At 48.7% G+C, this 24,997-nt stretch overlaps 1 protein-coding gene across 1 annotated transcript in view; it reads right to left on the minus strand.

Moving 5' to 3' along the window:
* Positions 1-11,139: 11,139 nt before the first annotated feature.
* Positions 11,140-24,997, minus strand: part of LOC106733192 (extensin-like) — a 15,291-nt gene continuing 1,433 nt past the window's right edge. The window contains exon 3 of the mRNA XM_014581870.1: positions 11,140-11,896. Within this exon, the coding sequence (XP_014437356.1) occupies positions 11,140-11,896 (757 nt within the window). The remainder of the gene's footprint in view (positions 11,897-24,997) is intronic.

The raw sequence follows: 24,997 nt of genomic DNA on the forward strand, positions 1-24,997 counted from the left end.
AAAAAAAAAAAGAAAAAATTCTCAAAAAACAAAAACAAAAACTTTCCAAACCAAGAAATACAAAGTACTTCTAATAGAATCAACCGAAGAAAATCTTCTCCAAGGCACATCATAGCCAGATTGGCAAAATCCACAGCAAAGACAAGATTCTGAAATTGGCAAGGGAGAAACATCAGGTTCCTTATAAAGGTTATCCCATCAGGCTAACCTCAGACCTCTCATCAGAAACAATGTGAGCAAGGACAGAATGGGAAAATATATTCAAAGTGTTAAGTAAAAAAAAGGTTTCAACCTGAAATACCATATCCAGCAAGATTATCCTTCATATGGAAAGAAAGGATAAAAATATTCTCAGATAAACAAAACGTGAAAGAATTTGCCAGTACAAGATCAGCTCTTTAAAAAGTTCTGAAAGGAGTGCTTCACCAGGAAAACTAAAGACACATACAGTAACAAAAGAACAAAAAGCATTATGACTTGTGAGTAAAACATTGCTGTCTTCATTTACTATGCTTTGTTTGCCCAGTTAGAGGATTTTGCTTTCTTTTGAGCTGCTGATAGGTTCAACAATTTGTTAAAATGTTTTTTCTTCTTGTTTATTTGTTTCTTTAAATGGGAACATGAAACTTTTCTCCTTTCCTGACCCCTCTGGAATCAGAAAATATTTAGGAGTATTCTTATTTTGTGGCAGACTGGTTATTTGCATAAGTTCAATAATACCTGTTGCCTTGACTCAGAAATTGGAAATACTCATTATTGGACAGGGCTTTGACTGGAATGTCATATCTGAAGGTTAAACCAGAAAACTATGGAACTAAGGTGGATCTCAAGTAAGCCAGCAGAAGCTCTTAGAAAGATGACCTGGCAGAGAGGATTAGAGAAGCTATATGGAAGAATTTGTACCATAAAATAACCTGGACTTTTCCAGCCCAGCATTGCAGTCAGTAGTTTGCAAAAGGGCAACCACAACCAGAGGGTTATTGTGAGGAGGACTTTGAAGGAAGAAAGAGACCGATCTTTGCTAGCAGATGGTATATCACAGAATGCTTGGTAGGCAGGGCTGAATTGAGAAGGTTTATGTGCGAATTGTGGGCTGGGGGTTTGCTTTTCAACAGTTTGAGAAGTTGACATGTAAATATTTTCTCAAAAATATTTAGAAGCATAGTGTCTCTGTTGTTATAGAGTCACAAACAAAATTATAACAAAGATTTTCAACATTATCTTTAAAACTCAGTTTTTTGAAATTTTGAAAGTTGTTTATTAATTGTCAAGAATTATGGAGTATGAGCAAAATATCTTTGATATGTAAAGTACATGTGGGAAAATGTAAAAGTAAATAAATAAATGATGAAAAAGCATGCCAAGTGCGTGTGCATGTGTGCCCAAAATCTCAAAAGGAGGGAGAAGTGGAGACAAAGGGACTGTGGCATGACCATGCCCCATGGGGTGGGGGTGCTCTCACTTTCCTTCTCTCTCTCAGTGGTGGGTTATGGGCCCTTTAGTAAAGTTTTAAAAAATTATAGAGGCATATGTGGAATTGTCATTAATTGCATTATAAAAATAGCATAGATTTTATTGTCTTCAATATCAATATAAAATACATATTTTATCAGAAATCATGTTTGACCATGATTATTTTGAAATGTATTAAGAGCTAATTGTATAAAAAATATTTAGATTGGAGCCAGCAGGCGGTGTAGGGTTAAGGCACAGGACTCTCACGGGGCCAAATGCGGGTTAAGTTCCAGACCTGGAGATAGCTTTCTCACTTTCCTTCTCCTTCTGTTTCTCTCTGGTGAGTACGCATGCCTGATATAAATTTTTTAAAGAATAACAATGAAATGAAATAAAATTTCTTTAAGAGTAAACTCAGACTGGGGATTCGGGAAGGTGAAGGCATCGGAGCGTGTGTTCCCAACATGGCTCTTCTCTGAGCCTTCCACAGCACCGTGAAGCTGCCCGTTCTGGGTCTTTCCTTCCTGAAAGGGTTTGAACTGGATGTGGTTTTTTCCCTCTTGGCAATGCCAGGACCCGGTTGATAATCACATTCATCCTGCATGGCAATAAACATTCAATTAAAGTCCTAGCTCACAAGATCAAAATCTACTCGCTGACATGCAAGGCTGACATAATTACCCACCCTGGAATGCAGGTTCTGAACAGCAAATTACAGTTGTTAGGTTATCCACGGGAGGGCTCTCCTGGTGTTTAAAATGCAAAGAAGGGGAGCTCCGGGAGAAGTAGAAGGAAACCATTTGGGGCAGGGGGGGGGGAATGAACTGAAGCTTCCCAGTTTAAACAACATTTTAATAAATTGTAAGGTTAGGTAGAGGTTCGCATCTGATAGAAGGTGAACCCCAGCTTTCTGCTGGGGACCACGCTCACAACAGCCGTGAAAGACACAGCGGTACCTAAAAACAACGGGCTTCTTCACAAAGTGCTGGCCTGAAAGGAGCAGAGGGCCTTCAGCACAGAGACCAGGACCAACAACCAATGTCGCCACCTGATCCTGCTTTTACTTAAACAGTCCAGTAACAAGTAAAGGCGACTGGCAAGCCAGAGCTGGCTACAGCGGTTAGCTTCTCCTTCTCTCCTTCTCTCCCACCTACTCGCTCACTAACAGGACCAGGAAGAATGAAACTACCGCTCCTGTAGGCTGGGGTTGATGGATCGGAGCCTCCTCCATCTTGAGTTCTGCGTAAAATGAAGGCAGTACAGGGGCCATGCCTCCAGAGCTTCCTCCTCTCTAGGCTTCTGGGAAGACTCATCCCCAGATGGCAAAATTGGAGGGACGACAAGTAGCTCTCACCCTGGCCAGGCACCAACTGGTGTGCGTCCTCGGGGCTGCCAAGCCCGCAATCCCTCACTGTGCCTATGGGGCAGGAAGCGCAGACCCAGCTGCTCAGCCCGAGCAAGAAGGCTTCATTGGGAAATCATAGGCTTCTGTTACATCCAAATTGCCTTCCCCAACGCCGCTTCCCTATAATAAATAAGACACCGCAATTGTAGGGAGTCTTTCTTTCATATATATGTGTGTGTGTGTGTGTGTGTGTGTGTATACATATATATATACACATATATGTGTGTGTACACACACACACATACACATGTATCTTACTATTAGGTCATCAGGTAAGTTATGACACATTTCACATAGGAAAATATGTCGTGACTTTCCCGATGACCCTATATACACATATAGGGCCCCTATATATACATATATATACTTATATATACATACACACATACATATGTATATATATCTGACCTGAGACAGATATTTTTATTTATTTATCTTATCACAAGAAGGCATATGTGCTCCCCAGAGACACAGAAAGTGCCTGTAATGGTGAGCTAGGAGACAGGGACCCTAAAAATATAGTTAGGGCATGGGCCCAACGTGGAATTACAAAATGGCTAAGCTTTGAGATGGAGGCAGTGGCGGCTCAGTGACTGACCTAGGCAGAGTGACCTAGATCTGAAACAAAGGCCTTTTCCAGGCCCCACCACATTCCAGGGAGAAGATAAGATAATGGTTTTCATGGCCCACAGCTTCTAGACAAAGACTCTCCTGACCCGGGTGCCCACTCCAAAATTAGGAGCACACTGGACCCATCCAGCATGTGCCCCTCCCCACCAGGAGGGGATGCGTGCACAAGTTCCCCTAGAACAGGTCGGGACAATCCCTTCCTGACCCAAATCAAAGCCCCTCACCACAGTTCTTCCTGGGCAGCCCATTTTCAGGAACCCCTCCCTTCTAGGGAGCTCTCTTTTTTTCTCCCCTTTTTGATAAATTCCTGCTCCGTGTCCCTGACTCTAATTCTTCCTGAGTGTGGGACAAGAATCCATGTCTCACTGAGTGTGGGCTGATTACCCCTGCGCCCCCATGTTCTTGCGTCAATGGAGTGGTCACATTGCAGTCCTTTTCCTCCGTTCTCGATCTGTCAGGATTCAGGTCACACAGGCAAACATGCCAGGTGACTTGCCAGGGCCAGGATTCGAACCACAGTGTTGGCTATGTGCAATCCAGCTCCCTTAGCCATTAGGCCATGAGACCAGTTTTCTCTGGAGCCCCTGTACCCATACCTCTTTCATTGAGTAGAAGTGTTGGAAAAAGTGCCTTTTGAGGCCTGAGTCCAAGTTTCGATTCATCTGAAGGCTGCACGTGGGGGCACATGCCCGTAATCCCAGTGACTGGGGAGGCGGCGGTTGGAGGACCTCCAGCTCCAGGCCGGCCAGGGCAGCACGGCAAGACGCTGTCTGGGAAAGAGCAGGGCTCGCATGTGCTCCTGTGGCTCCTGCCGGAGCCGGGGCTAAGAAGGAGGATCACGGCGCAGCGGGACTCTGCCGACTCCACGGGCCAGGGAAGAGGTAAGAACGTCAGTCTGCATTGCCGTGGGCTGGCCGGACAGCTGTATCTACCTTGCTGCGTTAGGTGTGGCACCAAGGCTTTATTTTTGACCAATTCTCTTTCCTCATGCTACGTTTTGGCCACAGCTCCGCAGCTGTACCTGACCGATGGCAAGAACACACACGCCCTCTGCCTTCCAGAAAGGCCTGGCTTAGCAGCCTGTATGCGTCTGTTTCTGTTTTTAAATCCCCTTCCTCCACTCCTACTCCAGTACCCACGGGGAAAGGAGTTGAGGCGGGACAGCAGAGAGGTCAGGGGAAACGGTCAGCCTGTCCCTTTGATCCCACTCCACCGGGGACGAGCAATGACGGTGGCCAAGGGAGCCAGGTTCCTCGTGACAGTGGCCTACATAATGTGACAGCTGGTGAACACGTGGAGGACACAGAGCATCCGAGTCGCACTGAGTCGGGTAGGTTCAAGCACGGCTAAGCAGACTCACGTGAATTCAGTAACACGCTGCCGGCTCCGCAAGGCGGGTGAAAAATCCCTCCAAGGAAGCCTTTGGGCAAACTTGTAAAGACCTTTCTTTGTCTATTCTCTTTCAGATACAGACTTATTAAACAAAAAGTTTATCTTTGAATATTAATAATTATAGAATCGGGGAAATCACAAAAACAGAACAGAATGTGTCCCTGACCCTGCGTGGTACCCTGTAACGAAGTGTGTGTGTCCACAGCACAGCCTAAGAACCAGGAAGCCGACCTTGTACAATCCATAGATCTAGCCCTGTGTGTGTGTGTGCATGTGTGAGCGTGTGTTTTGCCACATCTGCAGACTCATGTAACCACTGTCACGATGCAGGTACACAATCGTTCTGCCACAGTCCCTTCTCCATTTCTCCCTCCTGTTGGGACTTGGGCACACAAACGCATGTGCCCAGCATGTTTTTCAAGCCAAAACATGGCTTAAAACATGGGACTGGGATTTGAGTGGCTGACCATGTGGGATCTGGCTCCCTTAACCACTTGGCCTTGGGACGGAACTTCAGGGTCATTGGAGGTTAGAGGTCAGAGGCCACACAGTTAACACAAGGCTCTGCGATATGATTCCACACAAGAAGGTCCGAGAAGGTTCAGCTCTGAGGTCCCCCCTGAGAATGTCAAGCAAACACTTGTCCAGGATGTAGGGCCCGCCAAAGGCTGGGGGCAGATGGTGGCATCAGGACCCTCCTGGGAGAGCTCTCTCTCTCTTCTGTGTGTGTGCACGCGTGTGTGTCTTTCTCACTCATGGAAGAATTTAATTCATATTTTAACAAAACGTTAGAAGACAATGGCGGCCCCTCTCCACTGGGTGCCTTGGTACATGGACACCTGAGCATGGCTGGCATTAATCAGCCTGAGCACCTGCCCTGCCTGTCCTCATCCGGTCAACTGCAGGGCCTTGTTAGGCCTCGTTAGGACCTCCTCTTGGCCCTCCTGAATTTCACATCATCTCTCTATCTTGCTAAAGGAGGAGGCACTTTTGCCCCTATCAATGGGACATCCTACTAAATGAAGCTCTGTCCCTGTCCTGTCTCCCTGCAGCAACCCAGCCCCCACCGGGCAGTCAGGGCTCCTTGGAAGGCAAATCGCACCACACCAGCCCTTCCCCCAGCCTGTCTCTTAACAAAGTTCAATGCCTCCCATGGATCTTACAGTCCTTGCAGCACTCACAGGACCCCTTGTCACCAGATCCTTCCAGCCCCAGCTGCCTCGTGCCTCTTCTCTGGGTCTACACGGCCAGCAGCACTGGACTTCTCTGTCCCCCAAGGGTGGCTTGCTCACTTCACACCGGGCCCCTGTGCTCTGGTCTCTGTCCAGAACCAGGAGCCCTCGCCTTCGCCCTCGCCTTCGCCCTCGCCTTCTCCCTCGCCTTCGCCCTCGCCTTCTCCCTCGCCTTCGCCCTCGCCTTGCAGGAGCGGCCCTGCATCCTCTTCTGGTCAACACCACGTCTCTGAGGAACCCTCCCCGTTTCCCGCACGTGTGCCGCCTGCCCTCTATGTGCACTCCGAGCTAAGGCCTCCGTGACGGCCTCGCCACGTTATCATTGCCACACGCATCGGTGCCCACCGCTGGTCTGCACGCTCCCATGCACTTCCTTACCTACCTTCGCATCCCCATGAAATGCTCCCGTTGTCACGGTAGGGAAAACGAGAACAGGGTCAGAAAGCTCAGGGCCCCACGATTCCGTAAATGCAGGAGAAAGAGGACTCAGCCTGTCGACGGGGCACCTCCTCAGTCTCACAGTGTCACTTCACAGGTGACTCACTGATGTCGGAGGGAAATGCACCTGTACGGTGGGCAGGTCACATGACCACCACCTTGGCCAAGGGCCTGTCCTGCCCCAACACTGTGTCCCTCAGGTGGTGCACGACCAAGGCTGCAGTGTCTGCCATAGGATGTGGCCCACACTGGGGACCATGAATTTGGTTGAGAGGAAGCCACAGACACGCCCACAGGTGGGACAGTCCGGACCGCCACAGGAGTGGACAGCTTGAAGAGTAAGAGACAGGGTGAGTGTTCGTGGCTGAGAAGTGGAGACGAGGGCAGCCTCTGGCAGTGCCAGAGTGACATAAAACATATACTCTATAAAGCGTATTTGGGGCACAATCGGGGTCTGAATACGGGGTGGCTCTTAGATGCCTTTATGAGAGCGTTAGGATGTGGGGTGTGGTAATTGTACCAGGGTCTTTCTCTTTGGTAAGGTCTTAAGCTTCGTCTAGACCTGCACCATCAGACTGTGCATTTGAGCAAGCAGCAGTTTATTGATTCTCTTACCTCTCAAGAGCTCTCATCTATTTCTGGGGGAAGTTGAGTGAGTTGATTACACCTAAGACAACCTAGAAGGGTTCTTAGAGGCCATCAAAGATAAGGCATTACCAAAACATTTTTATAAAGTATCCATTTACGTTTTCCCTAATGCCTCCTTACAATGAGGCCTGCATATGAGGGTGACTGGCAGCCTCCTGAGTCTCTACACGGAAGGCCGTTTGATTGGCTGGGCAGGTGTCTCCTGCCCTCAGCTCCTGGACGAGTGCTGAGCTCAGCTGGAAAGCACAGACCCTCCTGAAGAAGTTGAGTCCTGGGACAAAAATGCTCAGATACCACCGAGTGTGTAAGCCAAAATGGGTCTACTAATTCCGCCTCAGGAGACATGTCTACTGTCTCGCTTCGGATATCATTTCCTACTTCGGCTTTGTTCTTTCCATTCTTCCCAAGAGTCATTGTCCATCTCTTCATCTGTATGTTTTTTCTACAATAAGCCTCTCTATATAAATAGAGGCATTGAAATTTTTTAAGAAAGGTATTCTGGAGGCCAACAGGTGGCATAGTAGTTGGGGCACTGGACTCTTACATGGCCAACTTCAGTTCGAGGCCCAGACCTGGCTGCTTGCTTTCTTACTTTCCCTCTTTTTCTCTCACTGTCTCTCTCTGGTGAGCACACATGTCCTATAACAGATTAAAAAATAATAATAATAAATAATTTTAAAAAGAACAAGATATTCTGGGACCAGCAGTTAGCGTAATGGCTATGTCTCTGGACTCCCATGTAGTTGACCGTGGTTCACGTCCCGGACCTGGTGGCTTAAAACTCACACCGGGCGCGTGTGCGTGCGTGCCCAAGATCCCAGAGGAGAATGGAGGAGAAGGGATTGTGGCGTGGCCATCCCCCGGGGGGGGATTTCTGTCTCTCTGTCTCTCTCTGTCTGTCTGGCAAGTGCACGCGCCCTATAGCAAAAATCTCTAAAAAATAAAAATAAAAAAATAATAAAAAGAACAAGATATTCTGAACAGTGATTTTAGAAGCTTCCCTGATTCTTCTTTTTTTTTTTTTTTGAGAGGTTTTTGCTATAGGGCGCGTGCACTTGCCAGACAGACAGAGAGAGACACAGAGACAGAAAGCGAGAAATCACCCGCCAGGGGGGATGGCCATGTCGCAATCCCTTCTCCTCCATTCTCCTCTCGGGATCTTGGGCACGCACGCACACGCGCCCGGCGTGAGTTTTAAGCCACCGGGTCCTGGATGCGGTGATTTCTTTCATGATTTCAGTTGAGGTGGTTGGAGGTTTGATACTGAAGGAAAATAGAGAGCCAATGTTTTTTATTGTTGTTTTTGTTTTTACCCCAACCATAAGCTTTCACCTCAAAAAGAAATGCAGCGGTCTGGTGTGAGAAACCCACTTAGCAGAAGCATTGCATAACTTCTAATTATCATCTTCCTGCAGTTAAGAGAAGAGGTGAGAAAAAGAGAGCTAGCAGCCAATGAGAATGATGGATATTGGCCCAAGGAGGCTAAAAATAGCACAGAGCCAGATATTATATTTAATTTGTCCTTTTTAGTGGGCACAGAGCACAAAATAAAGAGAGCTCAAAGGAGTGGTAGCAGGAAGCCCCGATTCCAAAGTTACCCGATTCTAGTCATTACAGCGAGGCAGTGAGACAAACCCGCACCCACAGCACAACTTTTTCTTTCTGTGAGCGGACAAGCAGGTATGAATAAGCAGTGTCCCTTGGAAATCCCCATCTCAAGTACCTTGTTCTTACCACCGAGAGCAAGGATCATATTTAGAGCTCGTGGTTTGCAGATTCGAGACCCAGGTAGGACTTGGGCCCTCTGCCACACGGTGAAGGTACCTGTGAGGGCTGGAAGCCGGCTCAGCGGAGCTCTGTGATGGTGTGCAGTGGGAAGCCTCCCAGCAAGGAGATTACTTAGCTGTGCCTGGCATGAGCCCTTGTACCTACCTCAGCTAAAACAGTCATTCTGCTAATTTTCCAGATTGGGGCAGGGCTGCACATGCCCTAATTAGCCGGAAGTCAAATCTTTTACTGTTGAATCCAAAAAGCCAAACCCAGTTCCACACGAATCATTCAGATGTTCTCCATCTGGGTGGCCTTCCTACTCCCAAGGTCTTATTTCTTTGCTAGACCGCAGGAAAGAATTAAACATCCCATCAGACCAATTGTGCTGTTACTTCTGCCACGGCCACAAGAAGTCACTGTGGAACCCTGGCTCGCTGCCACCCAGTTGGGGCTTGCTCACAGCTGAACTCTGCCTGGAGAGCTGTCACAGACTCCCTGCTCAGCCACCTAAGTGGAAGAGTTCACCTTCATGTTCTTGGGCAAGGCTTTGCAGCACTGCATCGGAACAAGCCCTACTCCACAAACACGCAGGCCAGAGGTGTGCTGATCTTAGGACCCTGTGAAGTACCGAGAGAAGCCTATTTATTCAAAAGCAAACTTTGATGACCCAGGCAGTGGGAACACTGTGGAACAAGAGACCACAGGGGTGGTCCCCAGGTCCAGCTGCTGGGTTGACCCAGACGTGCTATGTACACCCATGATCTGGACTAGAAGGCTGAGGGGAGAATTACAACATGGGAAGACCCTGTCGCAGGTTCTGGCCTCTCTCTTTCTCACTCACTCACTAAATAAATAAATAAATAAATAAACTTTATTACAAGTGAAAATTTCCAGCCACTGGTGACATGGTGGTTAAGGTGGTTGGGTCCCAACAGCCAACTGGGTGCTTCAAGTCTCTGACCGAGTGGCGTAAGAAACACACCTGACACGTGTGCACGCGTACCCAAATTTTCGGAAGGAGAAATGGAGAAGGGACCGCAGTGCGCCATCCCGCACGAGGGATGCTTCTCACATTCACTCCCTGTCTCTCCCTCCGTGTCTCTGCCGAGGGTAGGCACCCTCTAGCAAAATTTTTAAAACTTGAAAATAAAATAAAAATGAAAGTGTCCACAGTCTTGCCCAGCATTTATGATTCAATGTCAGGAATAAAGACTGGACACTCACTTTTGGGGCTGGCAGGTGGCGTGGTGGCTGAGGGTGCTGGACTCCCATTTGGCCGACCACGGTTCACATCCCGGACCTGGTGGCTTGCTTTCTCCCTTTCTCTCTCTCCAGTCTAATTAAAATAAATAAATAAATAAAGTTAAATAAAATAATTCTTTTTTTAAAAAAAGACTGAACACACACTTTTTTTTTTTTTTTTTAGAGGTTTTTGCTATAGACTGCATGAGCTCACCAGAAAGACAGAGAGAGACAGAAAGCGAGAAATTGCCCCCCGGGGGGTGGCCACACCGCAACCTTTTCTCCTCCATTCTCCTCTCGGGATCTTGGGTGCAGAACACACATTTTAGCCATCATACGGGACTAAGGATACAGTCTCTTCAGCCCCTTTGAAACCCGCCTCACACCATCGCGGGACTAGCTGATCAGCCAGCCTGCCTTCCTCTCTCTCGAGGCTGCCAAGGTGAATGTGGGATCCTCCCCTGCCACTGAGCCCTGACTGGGTCACCCCACCACTACTCTCTAAAGGATTTTCCCCACTGAGAATCTTGGGAGCAGAGTCTGAGGTTTTCACCCCTCTCTTGTTCACTCAGGACTCTCCTCTCCCAACACACAGGCTTCCGCGTTCTTTCCCCTCCTCAGGACATTTGACGGCCTTTTCTGCAGGCTTGTCTTGAGCCCGCGCCTTTCCGTCAGGTGAGAGAGGGGAGGGGACAATAAATGCCGAATAAGAAAACAATGTCTGGGAAGATCGTACACCCCATAGTACGCAGCCAGTGAGGACCTGGGGGGCCGTGCGCACTAGGGAATGAGCTGCGTGTTGTAACCGTTGCTGGCAAGCCTGCCCATCAGACACCTGATCTTGCAAGACCGCCTTTAAGGTCCCGCTTCACTGCCCTGTGCCTCTGTGTCCTCCATTCTTCAGTATTGGATGGGCAAGGGAGTTTCTCACAGGGGTGGGGGCACTGTCCACTCGCTGTAGGCCTGTGGGCGCTGTAGACCTGTGGGTGCTATAGGTACTGTAGGCCTGTGGGTGCTGTAGGCCTGTGGGTGCTGTAGGTACTGTAGGCCTGTGGGTGCTGTAGGCCTGTGGGTGCCGTAGGCCTGTGGGTGTTGTAGGCCTGTGGGTGCTGGAGGTACTGTAGGCCTATGGCCACTGTAGGCCTGTGGGTGCTGTAGGCCTGTGGGCGCTGAAGGCCTGTGGGTGCTGTGGGTGCTGTAGGTACTGTAGGCCTGTGGATACTGTAGACCTGTGTGGGTGCTGTAGGCCTGTGGGTGCTGTAGGTACTGTAGGCCTATGGCCACTGTAGGCCTGTGGGCGCTGTAGGCCTTTGGGCACTGAAGGCCCGTGGGTGCTGAAGGCCTGTGGGCGCTGAAGGCCTGTGGGTGCTGTGGGCGCTGAAGGCCTGTGAGCACTGAAGGCCTGTGGGTGCTGTGGGCGCTGAGGGCCTGTGAGCGCTGAAGGCCTGTGGGCGCTGTAGGCTGTGGGCTCTGTAGGCCTGTGGGCGCTGTAGGCTGTGGGCTCTGTAGGCCTGTGGGTGCTGAAGGCCTGTGGGCTCTGTAGGCCTGTGGGCGCTGAAGTCCTGTGGGCGCTGAAGTCCTGTGGGCTCTGTAGGCCTGTGGGTGCTGTAGGCCTGTGGGTGCTGTAGGCCTGTGGGCGCTGTAGGCTGTGGGCTCTGTAGGCCTGTAGGTGCTGTCCCTACATCTGCCGCAGGCACCAGGCACAGTCTAGACTCTCCTCTTCTTTGCTTACTCGGAGTACACCAGAACCCACAAACCCCGTAACTGACTAAAACCACACTCAGAGCAGGCGCATCAGACATTGACAAAAAGAGAAGTTTCTCTTCTCTCCTTGGAAGAAAATGTCAGGAAATCCATGGCAAGAGTGCTGCTAATGCCTTGTCCAAATGCATCTCTTTCCCCCGGGAAAGCTTGCTGACTCCGTTTCTGTACCCCGTAAACTAGCACCAGGCCAGGCATGCAGGAAGTGCCAACGTCCACTTTTGCAGACTTTTGCAGGTGCTAATTGAAGCAAGTAATGAGTTCCTCTTCCTGAAAAACGGGATGTGTTCCACTGTGTTATTCAGCAGCTTTAAAAATCAGCTTAACTATCCCTTTTCATTACGAATACCCTCCTTAGAGTCGGAGAAATTACAGCTCATTATCCTGCCTAATTTGCATGCTTACCAATTATATACCTAGCATAGAAAACACAAGAATTGGAAGGTTTGGCAGCAAACAGTGATTTAAGTCTGGAATAAACAACTTCCCTTATTTTCATCCCCAATGCCGTTTCCTGTCACCTTGCCAGACACAAACCTGACAGCAAAGTCTCGGTGGACAATAGAGCCAGGGGCCTTTGGGAGGCTTTTTATCCTGGAAAGCTTTGAGCCAGGTACAGAGCATGTAGACAATGGTGAAATCCACACACAAAATACCTTTCAGCTGTTAATTGGGAATTCAGAATGTTCCGCTACGGAGAGTTTATCCTTGCTGCCAGCCTCCCTGTTCTCAGCCCTTCAGTTCTGAAAATTTTAGAATTCGATGGTGAGAGAATGTTGGTCGGTTTAGGCTGAGGAGTCAGGCAGAAGAGTAAAAGGATCAGAAGGCAGCCATTCCTGAGCAGCAAGGCCAAGGAGAATGCCCCTATTGTATTTCCACAAAGGCCAACTTGGGGAGTCACACTGGTTCCTCTCTGCCGTGTCACGCCCCCAGAAAGCCCTAGGCCTCACCCTACTTTGTAAGCCTGGAGCCATGACCCAGCACTGAACTCACGACTGCACGGCCAACCCTCGTTTCCTTTTCCTTCCTCCCAATCTGTCTCACTGTTTGTCTGAAGCTCTGGAAACTTCCAAACACCTGCTTTCTCCATGCCAGCTACCCACTTAGGAACAATTTGAGATGCAACTCTCCTCATGGAAGCCCTTGTACCTATAGCAGAAACTAATTTCCCATCCTGGCTGGACCCTCTGTGTTATTGGCAATTTTTTTTTTAAATTCGTCTTCAATTTTCTTTCATTCTCCACCACAGATATTCCAGAGTTGCTACCAGGTTGATTAGGTTCCCACAGTTGCCGTAGTGAATCACCACAAGCTGGTGGTTTATTCAATGATGACTTATTCTCTCACAGTTCTGGAGGCCGGAGGTCCAAATCAAGATGTCGGCAGCGTTGATCCCTGTTACCAACAAGAACATTCTTTCCCAGGCCTCTCTCCAGTGTCTGGTGCTGCCGCCAACCCGAGGCATTTGTTGACTTGTGGACGCCTCACTCCCGTCTCTGCCTCTGTGTTCCTGTAACCCTCTCTCCTGTGTCCTGTCCACGTATGTGCCCAGATTTCCCTCTTCTGGTACGAGCACCAGTCATTAGGTCAGGGCCCAACCTGACCCAGTAAGACCTCATCTCAGCTTCACTACTCCCAACAAGTCCGTATTTCCAGGGCCCTGCGATTAGGACTTGAATGGATCTTTTCGGGGAACTGAACTCTCTCTACTACAATAGGTATCGGGTATTTAGAAAACACTTCATAGATTTTTAGCTTTCTTTTAATGAAATAATTACCCAGCTCTTATATTCCCATCACATCATTTGCATTTTCTTTCTAAGAGGAAAAATAATTAAATGTATAATTTCTCAACTTCCTCCCACCTCACTCACATCACCGCACCCTCCTCTCTGGTTTCACGGTGACCTCCCTGTTTCTAAGTCTTGCCCACCATCTTTGTCCCTCCTTTATCCCTAGTTTCCTGACTTTACTGAAAATTGACCTGACACCTCCTGGATTCAAAATCCCCAAGGTACTTACTGTCTCCCAGACACATCCTCCCTTTAAGAACTACTAACATACCTGACCTTAGCAAGCCAACCTCTTACCACCATAGAAGGCCATCTTTGTGGCTTTCCTGAGCATTCAGAAGCTCCCTGCCCCTCTCACATGTCAGTCCTACAGGTAGGATGTTGTGAAGGTCTAAGACTGTTTTTCCAGCACCTGGTGAATGTGCTAGAAATGGGCCCCTTCGTGAAGCCCTACCCCCCACTGGTTTTCGGGGTTACTGTTAGCATCTTACACTCTTCAGCTGTTTCTCAGGGGAAACTCTCTAACACATTCTTATAGGTCAAGTCTTCCCAAGCTTCTGATTGGTCCTCCTCATATTTCATAAGCATTTAGACTACGATTACTGGCAGTTTGTGTAAAATTCTCCAGCAGCTTGCTTTGGGTCCTAAAGACCATGAAAGTACACAATGGAGAAGGGGAAGACTCCGTTTGCACAGCCCATGGGAGGGCTTTAGACGGACTGTGGAGCAAGAGGCATCTTGGAGGCCCCGCAGAGGCCAAGTAAAGGGTGCCGACAGCAAGAAACGTCACCTCGACCCCACCCCGACTCTGTCAAATGTGAATGAGGTGGGTTTTGCAAACTCTAGCTCATTGAACTTGACACCAAGTCCAGAAACAATTCTAGAGCATACTATGGAAAGAATAGTCAATGAATCTCAAATAAGAAGTCAAGAAATCGTTTGCTAACCCAGTCTCAGTTCTTCTGGAATGCAGTTGTCACGAGTTTAGAAGAGGGAGATGAAGTAGCCACAGACTCACTGACTCAGTCTGGTATGTCGCATCACGACGCCATTCCATGCGCTCTCCGGTCTCCAACTGAGCGAGCACCTTTGACAACGGAGAACTCCTGACCTCCTGAGGCAGGTCATTCCATGTTTTAGCAGCTCAGTCTGCAAGAATTCGTGTCTTCTTCTATAGTGCCAAAATCAGGCACCCTGAGGCTTCTCCTTCTCGCTATTAATTAAAGTATTTACAAGTTCACTATGTGGAAACCATCACCACCCATACCTAACACTGAACTTCTGTCCACTCAGCCTGATGTCAGATTAGTGGTGTTGGCAGCCGGATCTCTCTACGGACCTGGAGGCACTCCTCCCAGCGAAAACCTCGGTGTTTTTACAAGCAGCAGTAGCTAAGACGTGGTCACTAGGGGAACCAACAGTTAGCGTAATGGTTATGTCGCTGGACTCTCACGTAGTCAACCGTGGTTCGCGTCCCGGACCCGGTGGCTTAAAACTCACGCCGGGCGCGTATGCGTGTGTGCCCAAGACCCCGAGAGGAGAATGGAAGAGAAGGGATTGCGGTGTGCCCATCCCCTCTGGGGGGTGATTTCTCACTTTCTGTCTCTATGTCTCTGTCTGGTGAGCGCACGCGCCCTATAGTGAAAAAAACCTCTCAAAAAAAAAAAAAAGACGTGGTCACTGTATCTTTAGATGTATTACACATCACTTATTCAACACAGGATCTGACATCACTTACATTTTTGAATATTTTGCTCTGTATTTTAACGAGGAGTTCTTGATTAGAAGCGTCAGAGGGGCAGCAGGTGGCCTGGTGGTTAAGAGTGCTGGACCCCCACATGGCTGACTGTGGTTCGAGTCCTAGACCCGATGACTTACTTTCTCACTTTCCCTCTCTCTCTCTTTTTCTGTTTCTCTCTCTCTCACCCTCGCTTTCACTCTGTCCATTTCTGGTCAAATTAATATTAAGAGAGAAAGAAAGAAAGTTAAATAAAATAATTCTTTAAAAAAAGAGAGAGAGAAGAAGAAGCGGGGGTCAGAATTATCTGCAGAGCTTCCTCAACACACAGATGTCCGGCCTCTCTGCACACCAACTGCATTGGCCCTGTAATACGGGTGCCCACAGGGAAGCGGATCAGCTTCTCCACTGGGAGGGCCCTGCGGCTAGATATACACAGCAGCCAGGCAAGAAGGCTGAGCTCACTTACAGGAGGCTCTGCAACAGAGGCTGAGGTGGGCTGAGAAATGCGTGACTTATTTCTGTGATCACGATAGTACGATCACCCTTGAGCTGGTATACTCCAGGAAGGCATGTGTTATTCAAACCAAAAGGCAGACAACAACCAGGGAGCAATATTTGTAATAACTGTAATAGACAAAGAGCTAATATTTTGATACGGAGTTCAGAAAAGCCCATGAGAACAGGAGAAACGCCAGCAGTAAACATGCTGATGTAAGCAGACAACTTACAGCGGGAGACCAGACATGGCAGGTAAACGACGTGACAATGCGCCCGGTCGTTTGCATGTCTGAGAAATGCAGATGAACACAAGGATGAGATTGTTTTCATATTTTTTTCTTTTTTAATTTTGTTTAATGCTCTCTGAAGTACAATGAGGGAGGGATGAACACCGCTTCTGAAAATGAACTAGCAATAATTTCCACTTCGGGGACTCTATTGTAAAGAATAGCATTTCAAAAAGTAGCTATGCCCCTAAATATCAAGTTCGATATTGGCGACTGGTCTGTTTAATAATGGAAAGATGGCAATAATCTAAATGTCTGACAGTCCAGGATGCCAGGCTCGTCCTCTGCAGACACACCCTCCTGGTTTTCACCTCCCTCGTGAGCAGTTGGGATTTCTCGATCAAATCTCTAATATCCTAGAAACACTCCCCTGATTTTCTGTCTTGTTCTCCTGGTCTTTGAATTCTCTGCAGCAAAGATGCTTTTCACAATCCGTCCATCTCCAAAACCACTTCACTGTGTAACCTGGAGTACAAATTCAATAAATGTTTGTTAAATGTGTAAGAATAACATATAGATAGAATATACTGTACTCTTTAAGATGATATTGAGAGGATGTCATACAACTTTAAAATGCTTATGTGATAGGACCAGCGGTTGGCGTAATGGCTATGTCACTGGTCTCCCATGTAGTCAACCGAGGCTCGAGTCCTGGACCCGGTGGCGTAAACTCACGCCAGGCACGTGTGTGTGCATGTCCAAGATCCCGAGAAGAGAATGGAGGAGAAGGGATTGTGGCTTGGCCATCCCCCCACAAGGTTATTTCTCGCTTTCTGTCTCTCTGTCTCTGTCTTTCTGGTGAGCACATGTGCTCTATGGCAAAAATCCCTCTCTCTAAAAAAAAAATCCCTCTAAAAAAAAAAATGACAAGTGGAAAACGACACAGCTTGTTCCTGCATTCAGACTGTTGAACGAGATCATGCTTATTAAGTGTCTGCGAGATTAAGTGCAGTATACGTATGTGTGTGCATGTATTTCTGTTCTTTTTGTTGTTGTTGTTCTTATAATTATCCTTTGAGCTTCCATTTTAGGATAGAAAGCATTATTATCCCCACTTCACTGATTAAGAAACCAAGCTGGGCCGGCCCTATTGCCTAGTGATTAAGTAGTGATTAAGGAAGCAAGATTCCACATGGTTAATCGCATGGTTTGAATCCCAGGCCCAGTGGCTTGAAACAAACAGATGTGTGTGCATGCCCCAATCCTGAAAGGATGGAGAGATGGAGAAGGAATTGTGGCATGACCATTCCCCACTGGGGGGGTACTTTCTCCTTCTCTTTCTGTTCCTTGCTGGTCAGTACATAGGCCCTCTGACAAATTAAAACAAAACACAAAGAAGCCAAACCTTGCAGAGAAGAAGCTCAGTCAGGAGGTTTAGCTTGGGTACATCCCCAGGCTGTCTGACCCCTGAAACTGACCTCTTGAAAACCATCTACACACATTGCCTATAGAATGACTGCTGGCAAAATGAAGGCACCAGAAACCTGCACTGAATATCGTCCAAAATTCACCAAACTGCTCATTGTGATTAGCTTCATCTGATAGGACTACAAGGAGGTAGTTTCTATTTATTATAAATTTTCTACGTTGACTCTGCACGGCATTCACAATATTAAAAATAGTAAATATTTACAAAGTTAGAAGTGGACACTGAGTAGACATGTGTCCCCTGCCAAGTCCACTGGCTTAGAACTACCCAAAATCCTGTCTGTTAAATGTTTTTCTTAATTTATTGTTATTATTATTATCGTAATTTACTATAGGGCACATGTGCTCACCAAAGACAGAGAGAGAGAAGTGAGAAAGCAAGCTGCCAGGCCCAGGATTTGAACCATAGTCAGGCATGTGGGGGCTCAGTTCCTTAATCACCACACCACCTGCTGGTCCTGTTGTATGTTATGTGTTTAAGAGATCTTGTCAATAATGCAGAGATGGATTGCCTCGCCGACTGCTTGCTAAGTCGCCTGGAGCCCTGGCAGGACTGTGATGGCAGAATTGAGAGGCGCGTTGACATGAGTATCCCACCCAGAGACCAGAACGTCTAGAGACACTGTCTCACCATCAAGATGCAGAGACATGCTGTTGTATGTCTGGTGCTGCTTTTCTCTTTATTGCATTTGGCATGCAGGAACTCGCCCTTCAGGACACAAGGTCTCTTGATGTCCTTGATGTGGCCAGGCAAGAGGTGGGCTTTATACCAGGTAAGGCCACAGAACGGCCCCCAGGAGGGTTGAAAGTGGCAGTGTATTCCAAACCATAAGGCCAGACACAGATGGTGTAAGAAGAGGAGTGAGTGAAGGGACATTTCCTGTCTAGAATCTGAGGTGTCATGGGCCCAGTCCCCTCACACTATCCTCAGAGGCTGTTAACTGGGGGAGCTGAGACTTGTCTTTTGAAGTACATGTGTCAAGGCATTGAAATTTGTGTCAGCAGGGTACAGCTGCAAGGCTTCGGGGTGGCCGAGTAGTTATTGAACATGACATCAGCAGTCCTGTTGGCATTTCATTGTAACTTGCCATTAATTTCCAGCTGATGCCAATGAAATAGGACACTGTGACAGGCTAATGGCTTCCTGCCCCATGCTGGTGGCAGCCCAATGTTTATTTTCCTAGCTGGAGGCATTGAGCCCATGGCCAGAGGTCAATCACAAAGACTACCAAGGGACTAGGACTCATTTTGAAATATTTTGCAAAAACTTAGCTAGGTTTTACAAAAAACGTGATAAATGTTTGCAGTCTTTGTTAAACACTGAGAATTCTCAGTAGGATGGCAAGAATAAATACAATTGTTTCAGGCAAACAAAGAGACTTAACGTTTTCTGAGACTGACACCCACTTAAGCAAGGCTATAGGATTTATTGAGTAGGTAGAGACACGCTTACTCCTATCTTAGCTTTGAATATTGAGGTATAAAGAAGAACCAGTTACAGAAAATAAGAAGAACTAAAGAAGAGGCATTGAAAGATCCAGTTCTCTGGCCCAGCCCCCAGCGCTCGGCAACGCTGGAAGCCCCGTAGAGGGTCCAGGTTCTGTCCCTGAGCCATTTATACACGCCGGGGAGCACACATACCTATGATCCGGGCTGGCCGGGCAAGGCTGCGGGGAAGGACAGTGGTGTGTGACCCCACTGAGGGTGCTTCTCTCTGTTTTTCTCTCTAAAAGAAGAAAAAAGAAAAGAAATGAAAAAGAAAAAGAAAAAAGAAAGAAAGCAAAGAAAACTTAAAAAAAAATCCAATTCTCAAATCCAGGTCTTTCCTAATGAGACATTTGACCAATAGTGAATCTGATGGATGGCTTTAAACGACCATAACCTCTTTCACAGATTAATTGAAAACGCTGTGTGAATAAGCTTCTCCCTCTCCTTTCTCACTAAAATGAATACTTAAACCCTTTTCAGCCATCTTTGACACCATTCATCCACAATAGCAGAACCACGAGCTGGGTCTCTATCCCTGCACCCCCCAAAGCTCTGTGGCACTGCATGGAATTGCAGGAGACCACTCCTGGCCCGGCGACTCGGGCACAGGCGAATCCCTGCCACCCACTGACAGCCCGCAGAGCCCCGCAGAGCGTCCTCGCAGAGCGTCCCCACAGAGCCCCACAGAGCATCCCTGCAGAGCATTCCCGCAGAGTGTCCCCACAGAGCGTCCCCACAGAGCGTCCCCACAGAGCGTCCCCACAGAGCGTCCCCACAGAGCGTCCCCACAGAGCGTCCCCACAGAGCGTCCCCACAGAGCGTCCCCACAGAGCGTCCCCACAGAGCGTCCCCACAGAGCGTCCCCACAGAGCGTCCCCACAGAGCGTCCCCACAGAGCGTCCCCACAGAGCCCCACAGAGCATCCCTGCAGAGCATTCCCGCAGAGTGTCCCCACAGAGCCCCGCAGAGCGTCCCCGCAGAGTGTCCCCGCAGAGCGTCCCCACAGAGCGTCCCCGCAGAGCATCCCCGCGCCTGGCCACCATAGACCTCCCTTGCCCGTGAACTCCTGAACTTTACCCAACACGTGGTCCCAGCAAACTGACCCACTATTCCTCAAAAATCAAGTTATAAATACCTGCTGTCTGGGGCCAATTTCCGAGAACTGGATTTTCTATCTCACTAGTATTTTTTCTTTTAAAGAAATATAAAAAGTATTGCAAAGGGCCAGCGGACGACACGGAGGTTAAGGCACTGGATCCCTCATGGCTAACTGCAGGGTTCAACTCCCGGTCCCAGTGGCTTGGAAAACGTGCTGGGTACGTGTCTGTGTGTGCCTAAGATACAAAGAGAAGAGGGACTGTGGCATGGCCACTTCCCCGGAGGGTGATTTGTCACTTTTCCCTGTCTCTCTGGTGAACATAGGCTCCCTACGGCAAAAACAAACAAACAAAAAGTCCTAAGTAATAAAGATAATCTAATTGAAAAAAAATACAGATCTTCTTTTTTTTTTTTAAAGGTTTTGGCCATAGAGCTCATGTGCTCAGCCACAATCCCTTCTCCTCCATTCTAACTCCATCCTGGGACTTGGAGCATTCACGCATACATGGGTAACATGAGTGTCAAGCCATGGTCCCGGACTCAAACCGTGGTCTTCCATGTGGGAATCCAGCGCCTTAATCACCACGCCACCTACTGGCCCCCAGATCTGCAGTTTTTCTTTTAAGTTCATATTTTCGACTTCTCTTTTCCCTCTCCATCCCTACTTTCATTCCATCTGTCCATAGCCTTGAGCTAAAGAGGAGGAGAGAAATAGGAAAATTATAAGGAGGGGAATGAAGCTTCTCTTTAAAAAGCCTAAGGCCTGAGACAGCAGGAAGAGCTTCCGGCATCTGAGAAACCTGAGCTTAGGTAAACATCTGAGAAACACGACCCAGTTTCCTCAGAGACAGGAGAGACTCGTCAGGACTGGGGAAGGGAGGTGGGACAGCAGAGGAGAGAGTGTCGGTGTTGGTGTCTCAGAAGAGCAGTGGGGTCCTGGCTCCAGGGTGGGCTTGGGAGGGTGCTGAGAGCCGAGGGCTGCCAGCAGGGTCAGGGCAGACGGTGAGGCAGGCAGGGAGGTGTGGCTGCGCCCGGGACAGCACCGAAATAGAAGCTTGTTTCTCTCCACACAGTGACGCTCAGCTCGGGGCTACACTTGAAGGAGCCAGGCGGGTAGCCAGGAAGGCCATGGCGGCAGTGTCCACCCTCCAGCCTGGCCTCCAACAGCACTCCCGTCGAATGGGGAACCCTGACACTCTTGGCAAGGGCAGGAGGTGTGTGAGTGACAACTCAGGGGATCTGGGATTAAGTTGATGGTTTGGGGAGGGCTCCAGGAAGCGGGATCCGATGCTCCCAGGAGGCAGAGTCGTTCTCTGAGCAGGGCTGGCGGTCTATCTAGAAGGAAGATGGGATGACAGAGGTTGAAGCTCCCTGGTAAGCAAGCGGTTCGGGCCTCTGTAAGAGGATACTTGGGCATTTCTGTGGCTTGGACAATGTTCACGTTTTGTGTCCAGACAGGCCGCCCAGTGCAATCGTGTTCACCAGACACCCAAGCCCTAAGCTGTAGGCTCAGCTCATGTGTAGGGGAAAGGCCAAGGAAGTCTCTGAGCAGAGAGCGCTCCAAGGCAGGCACCCACTGCATGTTTCAGCAGGTCAGCTTCCCCCGCTGTTTGCTTTGCTTGTGGCAGATCAGGCCATTCCTGCAAACTGCCCAGAGTGAACCATCGTGAATGAACTGCAGCCAAGGCAGTTCCAGGCACCTGGGTCTCTGGAGGGCTCTAGGGAAGGGTGTTGCTCTGGACCGCACTCCCACCCAAGAGTCGAGGTTTACAGACCGGACAGCAAGGGAGAGAGGTGTCTCTGGATGGCCAGGCGAGACCAGTTCGGTTCCTGATTTAACTGAAGACGACAGCTTCCTTGGGCCTGCTCATAGCTGAGGCCAGCACATGTCCGGGTGAGGGGAGCTGCAGCGAGCCGGGGGCTGAGCTTCTTGGGGCAGTGGAGCTGTCCCAGAGGAAGGCCCCCTCGGAAATGGCCGGTACCAGCACCTTCCAGGTGGGAACTGAGGCTTCACCCAGAACCACCAGGACCCAGGTTGCCCGCTGTCCCCTGCACAGCCCAGGGCTACTCCAGCACACAGCACGCCGACGTCACAGGAAGCAGGTACCACCCAGGAAATCCACTTGGGACAGAGACCATGTTCTGTTTTATGTGGATCGGAAGTCCACGCTTGCTGGCGTATTTGTGCGTGCATGTGCGTGCATGTGCGTGCGTGTGCGTGTGTGTGTGCGTGGTGTGTGCGTGAGAGAGAAAACATGGCCCTCCCTCCCCCTTCTCTCCTCACTCTCCCACTTCTTTCCCTGCCGGGGTCCAGCCTCGGCGTGGGTGGGTTATCTCGACGGAGGCGGCGCTGGAAAGGAAGACTAAGGCCTCGATGCTTTTCATGCACGTCCTTAGCCGGACACTCCCAAAGATCGCTCTCTGAGGAGTGACAACTGCTAGGAATCATCGTGCCTTTTTATTGAAAATGTGATACATGCAAGTAAATGGGTGAGGGGCAGTAAAAGATTTACTCTAAGGAACAGGGTATACAAAGCATGGAAGCAATAATTATAAAACATGCTGTTTGTCTTGTTAGCTCAGGCAAAGTCAATCACAGTTCTCAGGATGAGGAAGTCCATTTGTCTGCTGTATCTTCTTCTTAGATCTTGATTACTGGGAAGGGTCTTTTGAAGAGGGGGCTTGCCACGATGGTTGACCACTGCAGTCCCGGGCCAGGGCGATAACGTTGCTGGTTACAATGACCTAGATGGAAATCTTGTCTTGCTAAGTAAAGACACAGTTAATATATGGACTATCTATACATTACAACAATAGAGGATGAGTCTATGATCTTATATGGGAAAGGAAGATGATCTTGTAGCTCCGGAGACAACACAGGATGTTTTATTAGCAGTTTTTCATAGTCAACAGCACATAGATGAGAAACTCTTTGTAGTTGAAAGCTACCTGTTGCTTTAGATAAGAACTCCCAGCTAAAATGGTTAATCTTTCTGTGGAGCCCTCAGCTTTGTTTATTCTGTTGTCCCATCCAGGCTTTTTCCTCTAATAAATCTGTGGGTTCCTGCATTTTGTTTGTTGAGTCTTGTCAATTAGTGAGTTCTTTTGTTTTATCTCTGAGTCTCTGTTATGTGGTGAATGTGCTGACTTTGCTAGTGTGAGTTAACTTTGGCCTGTAGCTTTAACAAGGGGTATGTAAGTAAAACTAACCTTAAACTAACTCAGTCTACATATGCTTCTAATGCTAATTTGGTTTATACTAACTTAATCTATATGTTAATTTTGGCTTAAAAACAGACAGGTGGGGGAGTCTTAAACTTCCTGATCCTCCTGTCAGTCTTAGGGAACCACATTCCTACAAGATCACTAATTGGCTTTATTGCAATGGTTGGGGGTGATGTTTTACCCTTACACGGTACAGTAATAACAGTAAAACTCATGGCAGAGAAATTGAATACCGGCCAGTTCAAGGACACAAGGGAGAGCTCGTAAACTGGGCCTTGCCTCAGTTTCTTCCCAGTCCAGGCCTTGCCTTAGAATGGGAGGCAGCATCCTTACCAAGTTGTGTTGCCTGCATGGCCCCGTCAAGAAACAGTACTCAGAACAATTTTTCTCCTTGGAAACCGCCTTCAAATGCAGACATCACAATGTCATGTGGCGTTGACCCCCATCAGGCTTCACTGGGGACAGTGGCAAGAGCGGGCTTTGCTAGGTCCATGGAACCTCTATCCTCTCAGGAACCTAACTGGCTCCTCATCCTGCCCTGACTGAGGCATCTTTGCATCCGGAGAAGTTGCTGGGAACTCCAGAGCCCTGGTGTTTAACTGAGTCTGAGTCATAGCTCAGGAAATAGCAGGGAGGGCTCCCTGGCTTCTGGGGTACCACTGTATCCCATAGTGACCAACTGAAGCCACTGCTCAGGGTGCAGGTGAGTCTGGCAGTTGCTCCAGGAGATGCAGAGAGGGAGTGAGGCTGATCATCACAGGCTGTAAATGGAATCTGCAGATAGAGAAGCGTAGGGGTAATGGGACCAGAGTGATGTTTCTTGGGGCAATTGGCAAGAAGCAGAATGGGAGCTGCTCCTGATTCCCACAGCCTGTCCCTACCTGTGCAGTGAGAGAGGAGCATGAAGACAAGAGGAGTCCAGGCCATGGTGGGCACAACCCCTGGTCCCCACATGACTAGGCTGCCCCAGAACCCCTTTCTTCCCACCCTCTGCCACAGGAGGGGCTTTTCGTTCAAATGTGTGTCCATCCAGTGACTGCCCAGCTCTTCCCTGAGCCCTGGGCTGGGGCTCTGCTCACAGTGCAGTCTGAGGGGGAGGGAGGTTGGCTCTGTCCCTTGGGGAGCCCTGGGAGGAAGCACCTGCTGTGACAGCACAGAGGGCCTTGCTCAGGGTAATCTGCTTGTTGGTGAGGATATTTCCTCAAGTTTCCAAACTATTTTTTCTCATTTTTGTAAGACTTCATCAGAATGAGCTTTACAGCCCGTGTTTCTATCAATGACCTCTTCATAACCACTACGTAATCTCTAAGAAGATTGAGGTGGTCCCTGTAGCGTCCCCCTTCTCCTGAGCCCTCCCCAGAATAACCATTAAGGTCTCTTTTACCACAATGTACCTGAAAAGTCTTTACATCTATCCATTACCCAGTGCAAAACCACTTCCACACTTTTGGTGTATTTTTTTTTTT

The sequence above is a fragment of the Tupaia chinensis genome, unplaced genomic scaffold (genome assembly GCF_000334495.1).
Source record: "Tupaia chinensis unplaced genomic scaffold, TupChi_1.0 Scaffold141036_1, whole genome shotgun sequence".
Taxonomy (NCBI): domain Eukaryota; kingdom Metazoa; phylum Chordata; class Mammalia; order Scandentia; family Tupaiidae; genus Tupaia; species Tupaia belangeri.